This window comes from Sciurus carolinensis, chromosome X, assembly GCF_902686445.1.
Source record: "Sciurus carolinensis chromosome X, mSciCar1.2, whole genome shotgun sequence".
In the NCBI taxonomy this organism is placed as follows: domain Eukaryota; kingdom Metazoa; phylum Chordata; class Mammalia; order Rodentia; family Sciuridae; genus Sciurus; species Sciurus carolinensis.
Window position 1 is genome coordinate 60,147,104 of NC_062232.1, and position 12,183 is coordinate 60,159,286.

The 12,183-nt window shown below is 37.2% G+C and overlaps 1 protein-coding gene across 2 annotated transcripts; it reads left to right on the forward strand.

Annotated features, from left to right (window-relative positions):
* The first annotated feature begins 758 nt into the window (after positions 1-758).
* Lpar4 (lysophosphatidic acid receptor 4) lies at positions 759-11,937 on the forward strand. Of its 2 annotated transcripts, none has more exons than XM_047536446.1 (4): positions 759-814; positions 3,764-3,809; positions 4,755-4,850; positions 10,358-11,937. In XM_047536446.1, exon 4 carries the CDS (start codon positions 10,435-10,437, stop codon positions 11,545-11,547), a length of 1,113 nt encoding a protein of 370 aa, XP_047392402.1. In that variant the 5' UTR covers positions 759-814; positions 3,764-3,809; positions 4,755-4,850; positions 10,358-10,434; the 3' UTR covers positions 11,548-11,937. The 2 variants fall into 2 exon arrangements, with proteins under 2 accessions (XP_047392402.1, XP_047392401.1); XM_047536445.1 differs by lacking the exon at positions 759-814 and adding an exon at positions 1,521-1,663.
* The last annotated feature ends 246 nt before the right edge of the window (positions 11,938-12,183 follow it).

Here is a 12,183-nt window from a genome sequence, read left to right on the forward strand (position 1 = left end):
TAGCCAATATCAACAACTGACAGAAATAGACATACCTGAGATAAGCACAGAAGGAAACAAAAGAACAGAGACTGAGGGTAGGGGTGGGGGAGGGGAGGCAGCAGAGAAAGTGTTTTTCAGAGTCAGTCACAAATAATAAGGTTAGTGTCAGCTTCACACTGACCTGCTAGTGAGAACAGCCACAATAGAGCTGAAGAGAGAGGGAGGATAAAGAAATGTGAAACATGTTTTATTTGGGAATCAGCTTAATTATGCAGACTGAAGTTATGAAGCAGACAGAGGTTACCCCAAATCTCGAGGGACATAACTCTGCCCGAAAATGAAAGCACCTTATCCTTGGCCAGAGGTTTCATTCCAGAGAATGGGGAGGGATTGCTGTTGTAATCTTGGCAGTGGGTGGAGGTAGAGAAGAAAAAGATGCGGGGTGGGTGGGGGAGTGTTAGTGGAAGGGAAAGGCTAGAAATGAAGTTACAGATAGATGAGTGAGTTTAGGTCAGGGAGAGGGTGGGGGAAAATAAAGAAAAAAAAGCATTGTCATCAAGACAGTCAACCTATAGGAAAAGAATTGCCAAGGGAAGAGGAGGTATACAGTTGAAGATAACTCTTCATTATAAACAGATTGCATCTGTACTATTTAGTTTGGTTTTAGAAAAGCTCTGAAAATTTCATGGTAATTAGTATTCCTGCCAGGCAGTTATTTAAGAGAAGTGTAGACCTCCCTTTTGCCACAGAGCACTCCCTGGTCCATGGAAGGTGGATGTTAGAGCTCTGGAACCCCAACACATCTCTGAGGGCACTTCACTGGCTTGAGCAAGTGAGTATAGTACTGAATTTTATTCATTTATTTATTATTTTGTGGTGGGGGAGTTTAATTTTGCATAATTTAGTAAGAATGTATTTATGGTCCCTTTCACTTTTGCCTCTTCCCTGCCTCCTACTTATTATTATCAATATTGTAATTATTTCAAAAAAGTAGGAGCAAACATGGGCTTCTCATAGTTGAAACACTCCTCCCAGTTTGGAGTTTTGTCTCCTCCCCTTCATTAGAATTGTAAGGGGGTAGCGGTCCTGCAGCAAAGACAGGCACACAGGCCTTCTCTGTGGATTAATTGGTCAGGAAAGACACTTTTTATATTGTCAAGTGGCACTTAAGCCACTAATTCTTGACTGTGAAACTGCTTTTCCTGGGCAATGCTCTTTAAGGAAAAACTTCTTCAGTCCAGTGATTGGTGACTAAGGGAACGGTGGAGCACAGGGGATTGGGCGGGATCTCGGCTCCTAATAATGCCTCCTTATCCAATGAAAAGCATTTCCTATTGAGACCCCCAAGAGTTCCCCCGGCCCTGGGCTCCAGCCCGGACTTGGGGCCTTTTCTTGTGTCCTGTTTGTTAAAGGCATGCCGGCTACAGCATTCAAGAGGGCCGGTTCTTAACAAAGGGAAAGAGATAAATGTAAATAAGCTCACATTTTCAGAATGAGCGGTTTGCAGTAAGCTGCGGCAGCCCAGAGTCTGCTACTTTGGGCTGGGCTAACCTTTCCCTGTAAAAAAAAATAATGGATAAAAATATGCACTTCCAAAGTGCGAGTTTCCCGTTTACATGTTTATTAGCTAATTGTCTACAGGCATGAGCACACTCTCTCATCTAGCACACTCTTTTTTGGGGTAAGTCTCTTTGAGAAAGATTTGATTTGGGCGTTTGGGGGTGGGGGGATGGCGTAACAAACTTCAGTGGAAACACTGATGCTTTGAGTGTTTTGGGAAAGAAGTTAGACTTCAACTCTGAAGTGCTGAACAAGGATCGTCGTGTTGAATGGTAAAAAAACAAAAACAAAAACAAGAATTTCTATTGTTTTGGCAATAATATTGTTTCCGTGGAAGAGACAGGATTTTCAGGCTGTTGTTTCATGTAAACACAGTTGTCCTAAAGAGCTGATTTTTAATCACAGGGTAGAACAGTTTAGAAACTCTTTTGGCTAGTTTTGTATTTCTTTGGTTTACAATTGATTGTGAGCTAATGTGGCTTCTATTATGATGAGGTTTCTTCTAGTAAAACTATACACGACATGCCTTTGATGCTTAATTGATTTATGGAGAATGTGACATTTGCTATATTGAATAATTCATGAACTTGCCCATAAAGGAAGAATCATGTTTGAATGAGAAACTAATTCTGGCATAAATAGATTTTGCTATTATATGTGAAAGTTATTGCTTTTGCCATACAAATGCAACATTGTGACATCTTTAAAATTCTCTTCTGTGTATCCTGAATATTTTCAAGATTTTTAGTGAAAAGATCTTATTGAATTGATAAGTATTGTATTTTGTTCAGTTTGTTTCAGAAAATATAATAATGTAATTTATCATGATTTCTGTATGAAAAATGACCAGATGAATCCAAAGTTCAGAACATTACAGAGCTTGTGGGGTTATTCATTTTGGTACCTTACCAAATTAAACCATCATTTTTACCCTTGACTAACATGGAGACAACAATAGTAACCTACTATCCCAACAAATTTATCCAGTGGCTTTGCAACATGTTCATTTGTCAGAACAAAATTCCAAGCAATACACCCATAAAAATAGATTATAAATCCCTTTGCATTGTTGTGGAAGAAAAGTTGTACTCTTCCTAAGAAGGATGAGTTCAGTTGATAAACCTGATGTCCTCTACATTCTGAAGCATCTCCTGCCAATCAGAGATACGAATGAAAGCCCTATTGGAACAATCAGGCCAGCCTTTCAGAATGTGTACTCTCTGTAAGTTAAAGAGAGGACTGGGGAGATGCCTCACAGCAACACCCAGGCCAAGCTTAGCTAAAGCTTGATCTATTCAATTCCCTTTGAGGGAAAATGCAGTGAGATTTGTTGCCATTGTTGTGATTTGGTCAGAATCTAATTGTGCAGTCACTTTTGTTTGCCTGTCATCATATATAGTCTGCTACTGGCCTTCTTCAAAGGAAGAAAAAAAATATAATGTATTTAGGAATACTGGTACTGAAATTTGAAGCTGAGAATCCAGCCTCACTTTTGTAGATAAACATTGGTTATCAGAACCATGAACAGGAAAAGTAATCTGCTGATTTTATATAGTTATGTTCTGAAGTATGCTGTTAACCTCATATTTTGAGGGGCAAGGTGAACAGGTAGAAGGGATCAAGAATCAAGATCTAGACAATTAGAGTTGATATGCCTGCTGAATAGGCAGTAGAGAGGGTGGGGAAAATAAGGGGATTTGAAGACATGACGGTGTAAATGGCATCTTGCTCTGTGATTCTTGGTGTTTTGTACTAATTAATATTTACTTCTGATATTCAAATAAATTTAGCAGTCATTTCATTGCATTTAATAAAATTTAATGATTGTCGTTATAGAACTTCAGGGATCAAAACTTTTTTTCAAGTGGAAGCAGGTGAAAATAACTGGCAGGAGGCTAGCCAGAGAAGCCACTACCATGGCACTGATTGAAGGCTTCTGTCAGTCAGGGCCAAAGGTGGAAGGCGAAGAGAAACTGAGGTCCAGAAAGGGACTGTGATGTGTTCTCTCACAGTTAGCTACTTATGAGGCAAGATGTGGGTATATAGAATTAGTATCAGAAATGAAAACTTCTGAGTGTTTCAATTTCCTTATTTGCTTGAATTCCAAATTTTAAGAAGTTCTTTGTATCAGTTATGACATCCATAAAATAAAGAAATGTTAATGTTTCTGTCTTCCTTTAGGAAAACCCAATAAAACAATTTTCAATTCATTTCATTTCAGGAATATTCTCGGGAGGAGTGTGAAAACTATTCTCCTTAATATTAAGGTGATCTCAATGTATTTTAAAATGTCTAATGATTTTATTTGTTTATTTTGGTTTTTTAGAGAAAAATTATTTAAGGAGAATGAGAGTACTATTTAGAAGTCTGCTTTGTTTTAGGCTACCTTTTGTTTTTGGAATAGAATGAGATGTGACAATAGCATAAGTCTGTTACTGGCAGATGATTTTACTTTACAAGCATTGCAATGAGTGGGGTCCAAATGCAGGTGCTATTGTAAGAATCCCATCGCAGTTTCTGATTCTATATATGTATTTTGTGCAGAGTTGTGATTTGAAGGTGTTACAGAATGCTATAATGTGTAGGCCTAGGATATACTGGTAAAGTCAAGAGTGATAATCAATAAATTGTGCTAATGTTTAGTAATCGAAGCCTCTCTCGTATCACTATAGGTCAGGTCAGGAAGGAAAGAAATTGGGTGGGACTGTAGGTTAGAGACAAGGTAGTGGAGTCCCACCTGTTGTTCCAGGCCTCTTTCTTTGCCCCCATCAAGGTGCCTACCCAATTATAACAGTTGTTGCCAGGGAAAAAGAGAGAGAGAGAAATAAAAATAAGAAACTGATATAACTTCAGACCAAAAAAAGTCTTTTGTTCAGTATTTTTAATATATGGCAGTGGAGAAGGGTATCTTTATGCCTTTTGGCCCTAGTTATCTTTAAATGATTGTAAGTTATACAGACTCATGGGTTTTATGTTTCAGTCAGTACCACTAATAAAATGTGGGACAGCAATGACGGTTTTGGAAAATAAAATGTTTTCTAAAACTGTGTTATAATGAAATCCAAAGCATTTTAATACCATTTTAAAGTATGTTAGCTCTCATTTATTATGATTTATATAATGTAATAATTTAGTCTATTTTATGATCTTGATATACATTTTATTGGAAAACTTTCTTATGGTATACTATTGTGACAAATTCTATTTCACAGCACCTGTTGGAGAAAATTCCTAACTACAGTGTCTCCAGAAAGTTCACTGAGTAGCCATTCTCAGACAAAATTGGTGCCAGAATTTGAACTAATGTGGTGAGTACCACTTTCCTTGTGACAAGTTTCTCCACAAATACTTACTTTATTCTCCAAATCTTTTTGTAGCCCATACTTCCAAATTATTAAAGATCATGTGATCCAGTAATCCAGAATGAATAGAGGAGGAGTTATATTTGTTTATAGTAAAATTCAGGCAATTTTGCTGTAGGTGAATATTCATTCTTTAGCTCAGCCCTTCTTTGTCTTTGATACCAAAGTTTATAGATGGGAGACATTTTAAATTCATATTATCAGAATCAGTAGCCAAGTGTATGAGATGAATTGGTGTCCAAACTGATTACTGATTAGTCTGTTCAGATATATGGAATGAAACTGAGTCCTAACTGGCATGTATGAACCTTTCAGAATTTGGAAATGAGCTGTTTTAGGAACATCCAAAATCTTTCCCAAAAGGTCTAGGGCTTCTGCTGAGATGACATATTGAGTCTCAAGACTCTAGACAATTTCATAACACTAGGTTGAGCAATTTTTCTGCACTTTTCTTACTCTATAACTAAGTACAAGGGAAAATTCTACATTAGTAAGTCTGATGTAATCTTTGGCCCCATCATATTGAGCACTAGGCCACATTATTCCCCAAAGATTGGACTGTGTTATCAGGTGAAAGGTTAGTAGAAGACTGGAGTACTTTGGGAGGGAAAAGAAAAAACTATTGAATCAGTCACTAAAGATAGGATCTGATCAGATTGGAGCTTCTGTCAATTTCTTGCTCTCCTCAAATAAAATGGGGCAAAAACAGCTTTAATAATCTTGGTGAAAACCAGATTCAACACAGACAAACTGCTTTAAAACTGGTATTTCTTGCATCAAATATAAGAGGTCAGTGTGGGTGACTTTCCCAGCTCCATTCTGGAGTGAAACATTTACCTATTGTTTCCTCCATATGGAATTTCATAATTTTAGATTATGTTTTGAAAACTATTATGAAACATCAACCAATGCATATGAACGTCAATTGGAACCACATGTATGATTGTGACCTGTGCCTGTGACTTGGCATAGAAAATTTACTTTGGAAATCTTATCTGTTAACAGCCATTCATATGAAGAATAATAATCTGGATATATTCCCCATTGATACAGGAGAATGATTTTAAACTGTATTTTAACAACATTTTTGTATTTTTTAACTTGTCTTACTGGTAAGTATCTATAAACAAGGACACACTGGGTTTTACTTTCTCTGAATTAGAACTTTGTTTTCAATGTATCATCTGAAAGGATAGCATTTTGTGAAGTGACTTAGGTATTCATTCATACTTACATGGGCAGAAGCCTAATTGCTTTCTCCAAGAGCCCCGAAGACACCAAACATGTTATATCTTTATCACTAGAAACCAGAAAAAGGAAAAAGGAAACAAATTGTGGATTCTACAGTGTACTATCAGAATTGGCTCCATATGTGTAGGTCGAAGTTAAAAATTCATTGAGGGTCAATGTCTTTGATCCAGGTGACTGACATCCTGTCCACTGTCAATGAAAATACACCTATCTAATACTGTTCCCCTAGGTGATTAATTGTTGAAATAATTGACTGCAAACATCTTCACAAGACAATAGTCTGATACTGCTTATAGTGGAAAATGTAGCTAACTGTATCAGCCTATTTTTTTTCTTTCTTCATCTCATTAGAAGCTCAAGTGTTGACCCTTTACCTCCATTCAGTCCTCAATACATTATACATTCAGGAAGATCTACTGGTTAGAAACACCATTTCTTTTAGCCTAAAGAAAAGCCAATCAGGGAGGAAAGACCTTGAATATCATTGATTCTCCTTCTGAATCAGCTCAAGAGTCAAATATTTCTCTGATTATTTAAATTATAGTTCCAGGGGAGATATTCCATTGGGTGCTCCCTCCTGGATTGCTCAGTTATAAGTACATTGTGTAGTTAAGGTTGGAACTCAAGGGGGACTTTTTGAGGTACAAGGCATCAAGAGAAGGATATGTTGCTACTATGAAGTTTAGAGTACCAAGAAACACTAAGATATAAATTTCCAGTTGTGTCAGAGGTGGGAGAAGGAAACAGGCTTCTATAATGTTTCTCTGTGGTTAGGTAAGACTGAATATTGGCAAGCTCATAAAGCTACTCACAAGCACTGTTGAATCTTCCTAGCCTCAGCCGTGAGGCTCAGAGGTAATGTTTATACAGGGAAGAGAAACAGTATAGCCAAGTTACAGAGCGAACCAGTGTCTGAGTCAGAAATAGAACTCCTTGCTTCCAATGCTGTGTTAAGTCCCAGCACCACACCCTCCCTGCTAGACAGCAAAGGTGGTGTGTTCAGGCAAAGGAGAGCTATGAATAGGGCCATAGAGGTAGTTTTCCCATGCCCTCTCTTTAGGAGTGAGACTGTACTGCTTTCTTGTCTGTGGTCCTTTCTCTCCCACAGGATTTGATTACTCAGAGCAGCAGACCAGAAGTGCCAGGCATTAACATACTGCCTGCTGTGGGTATAGTGCATATGTTCTGGGGGATATAAAACTGAAGTAAGGTGATAGATGTGTTAATTAACTTGATTTAATACTCTGTATTGTATGCATATATCAAAACATCACATTGTACTCCCCACATGTAGTATAATTATGATTTGTCAATTAAAATAATATAAAGAAATAAAATTATTGAAATTGTGAAAAAAATGGATAGAAAGCGAGAGACAAAACTCACCTATTTGGAACATACCATCTTACAAAGTACAAAATAATATGTAACTAGTGAGATAACAGCATGTTATGTATAGGATTCACCAGTGGACAGACTGGAGGGACTCTGGGCAAAGGTGAAAAGGCTTCTCCTATGAAAGCATTTTACAAATAAAATAAACTTACTAAAAGAACTTACTGCAGAAGGTAGGTGCAAGCAGATCACAGTGAATAAAGCCTGGTTTTAATGTTAAGAGTTTTGCAACCCTATGATTTCCTTAGATTGTGTGGCTATTTGTAAAAGGATGTTTCCTTGACTGTTTTGATTTCTTTCAGAAATGAAATTATTCATTTTGAATGTGAATGATAATCTTAGTATTTAAAAAAGGCTTCTGGATTAATGGACAGTGAGTGGGGTATTAAAAATAGTCAATAAAATTTTTTAAGCAGTTGAGAAATTTGGTATTCCTTTTTTCTTCTACCACTCCATGATGAAACACATAAGCTGCAAAAACCTTGGGTGTACAGCTCCCAAAGTATTAAATGAAAATCATTGGCTGAGATTTTCCAGGCTCTTCCTGTTTCTGCTATCAGCTTCGGTGACCTTAAACACAGTGATTGCAAACCATGCTTCTATCAGAGAAATCTGGAGGTAATAAGATAAAGCAAGTTAGCCAAAATGAGACTGCAGGAACTGTGAGCTGGTTATCCTTCCCAGGACTGAATGCAAATAAGATCAAATTAGATGGCAGAACTTAACTCTCCCCATCTCTCTTTCTTACATTATCTTCCCCTCCTTTTCTCAATTCTCCACTTTTTTTCTTTGCTATTTTCTTTCCCATCATCTCTCCTACTCTCCCATTTGATTTTATATCTTCCTTATCTGGCTCTTTTTTTCTTTGTAGACCTTACACGGTCAAGGTTTCTATTGTACTCTGCTTTTACATTTTAGGTTTGCTTCTGACAAAAGTTGAGCTGGGCCTGTATGATGATATGGCCAAAAGGACTGAATTTAGTTCAGTGTTAGGCTTAGGGGAGGTACTCCATTAACATTTATTGAATGATAATTCAAGGATAGCAAACAACAATTTTAACTTGAAAACTATTAAAAATGACAACCCTTTGCTTTGTACCCCATATTCTTCAAGATCATCTCTTCCTCTGTGCATTGCAGTAAATATTTTTCCTCTCAAACCAAATATTTCTTTTCTTAAGCCAAAGGCTGGTTAAGGTGACTGCACACCTCTGTATTTCTCATGAGTTTCCCCCATCTACTCCCTTCCCTATTATATACTGAGGTCCTTTTATCTGTTTCCTGGGAGTTTTGAGGGAAAGAATGACATAAGGGGAAATTATTTCAGAAAATTGCCTTTTAAATTTTAAAATAAAATCATGTGAAATTCCATTACTGGATATGTTAGGGAATAAAGGCCACTTTTATTCCATATCCTACTCATTCAAAAGAATTCATTCAGCAGCTATTCGCCCATAGTGTACTATAGAGTATTTTCAAAAGACAGTCTCTCTCCAATGGCAGCTGTTGACCTAGGATAATGTTGGTAAGATTTCTAAATGCACCTTCAAAAAATGTTTGCCCAGATAATAAAAAATAGATTAAATCACTGACTATCACATGTTCAAATAGTGGAAGGCAGAGGACATGTAAGTGGCCAGATCAAATGTGAACTGTGAGGGGAGACTGTTCATATCAAATCCATCTCTCATCTCTTCTATTTGGCAAGGAAAGTCTTTATTGACCAAGGAGAATTAGTAGGTGGAGTTATGGATGTATCTGAAGGAATGAGCAGTGAGAAAGGGAGAAGGAAGACAACCTAGGCTTAGGTCTAGCATGAGAGAAGCTTGGAAAGAGGACCATGATCACAGGAGAGAAATGTTGAGTTTTTTGAATTATCTCCTTAGAAAGGCAGTATGGTATAGTGAAAAAAAAAAAACCCAAAAACCACTTTGGCTACCAGTTCTAGTTAACAGAGGGATCCCTGAACGCCTAATTTAGAAGAAAAAGGTGAACCAATTATTTACTTCAGGAGTTTAGTCATAACATTTTTAGAGCATGTTCTGGAGGTCCCATAACCATCTGCAATGGAACTAATATTCAGATAAGGTGTTTCAGTAACACTGGAGAGTGCACAGTGTAGTTTAGAGTAGCTTTAAAGTCCCTGGGTTAGGAATAAAATAAACTGAATTCTGATTCTGACCATACCACTTATACCCTCTTCCATTTATCACATTCTATAATTTTAAAACTACTTAAGCCTCAATTTCTACTTCTGTAAAATGGTGAGATTTCCCCTCATACCTACCTTATGGTATTCTTTTTTTTAAATATTTTTTTAGTTGTCAATGGACCTTTATTTAATTTATTTATTTATATGTGGTGATGAGGATCGAACCCAGGGCCTCACACATGCCAGGCAAGCACTCTACCACTAAGCCACAACCCCAGACCCCTTATGATATTCTTGTGGGAATCAAAAAAAGCATGGCTTTTGAAAGGATTTTGAAAATTGAAAAGTGCCATGCAAATATCAAAGCATTAGTGTTGCTTTAGTTGCTAGGTATTCTTTTATTCCCCCTTGGACTCTCCAGTGGCTTACACCTAATTCATATTCATTGCATTGCACTTACTGTGTTGAGTTTGATCTCTCCTGCTTCTGCAACATACTCTTGTATTACTTTTAATGTATGGTAGGTTCTCGGAAGTACTTATCAAACCAAGTTGAATGTGCATGTTATCTGTCAAGCAGGTAGACCAAATATATTTTACTTCACAGAAATAGATGGAAGCAGATTTGATGATTCATTCCATTTTGTCTTCCATAGGAGGAAAATATTTCCTACCAGTCCCTAGTCTCAGAGTGGTGAACCCCTGCAGCTAGCAGGCCTCCTGAAAATAATCCATGGGTGACAGAAGATTCATTGACTTTCAATTCCAAGATTTAAATTCAAGCCTCAGACCCAGGTTAGGCAATGCTACTACCAATAATACTTGCATTGTTGATGATTCCTTCAAGTATAATCTGAATGGTGCTGTCTACAGTGTTGTATTCATCCTGGGTCTGATAACCAACAGTGCCTCTCTGTTTGTCTTCTGCTTCCGCATGAAAATGAGAAGTGAGACTGCTATTTTCATCACTAATCTGGCCCTCTCTGATTTGCTTTTTGTCTGTACACTACCCTTCAAAATATTTTACAACTTCAATCGCCACTGGCCTTTTGGTGACACTCTCTGCAAGATCTCTGGGACTGCATTCCTCACCAATATCTATGGTAGCATGCTCTTTCTTACCTGTATTAGTGTGGATCGTTTCCTGGCCATTGTCTATCCCTTCCGATCTCGTACCATTAGGACCAGGAGGAATTCTGCCATTGTGTGTGCTGGTGTCTGGATTCTGGTCCTCAGTGGTGGTATTTCAGCATCTTTGTTCTCCACCACAAATGTCAACAATGCAACCACCACCTGCTTTGAGGGCTTCTCCAAACGGGTCTGGAAGACTTATCTGTCCAAGATTACAATATTTATTGAAGTTGTTGGGTTTATCATTCCTCTGATATTGAATGTCACTTGTTCTTCTGTGGTGCTGAGAACCCTCCGCAAGCCTGCTACGCTGTCTCAAATTGGGACCAATAAGAAAAAAGTGCTGAAGATGATCACAGTGCATATGGCAGTCTTTGTGGTATGTTTTGTACCCTATAACTCTGTTCTTTTCCTGTATGCCCTGGTGCGCTCCCAAGCCATCACCAATTGCTTGTTGGAAAGGTTTGCAAAGATAATGTACCCAATCACTTTGTGCCTTGCAACTCTGAATTGTTGCTTTGACCCTTTCATCTATTATTTCACTCTTGAGTCCTTTCAGAAGTCCTTCTACATCAATACCCATATCAGGATGGAGTCCCTGTTTAAGACTGAAACTCCTCTGACCACAAAGCCTTCTCTTCCAGCTATTCAAGAGGAAGTTAGTGATCAAACGACAAATAATGGTGGTGAATTAATGCTAGAATCCACTTTCTAGGTACAAGAATTGTCTTCAGGTCCAGATACGGTTTTCCTATGATTTTTCTTATGCTGAGATTTGAAGCTAATGATACTGAGAATAGATCAGTGTACCAAATACAGTCAGATACATTTGTTTGAACATTTATTGTAATATGCTGTTTTGTTCAGTAATTATAGGTCAAGTCTAATTACAACAACTGAAACAGATCACCAGACTCTTCTTCTGGGTTGGAATTTGATGGTATGTTATATAAGTGGCCATTGGCCTTCACTTTAGTGATACAGAGATTACTTTAAACTTCTAAAATGCTATTTCCATTCCATTGATTTTGGTAATTGGATTGGGCCTATAAATATAGAACAAATTCAGGGATTATTTAAAAAAGGTTATATTACTACTGATATATGCTAGTCTTTTCTTTCTTTTTTGAATTGTCATTCAATTTATTTTAACACAAGAACATATTTTATCCTAATGTTATTAACAAGAAATATGTCCAGTTTAAAATAATTGGCAAAAACTGTTATGCTAATTTTGTTAAATTATGCTAAATTTGTATTTGGTAATTTTGAAAACAGAAAAGAAAATGTATTTTTGTGTATATGGGTGGGGAGAATTAGAAAATTAACAGGATTTAGACATTTATAATCA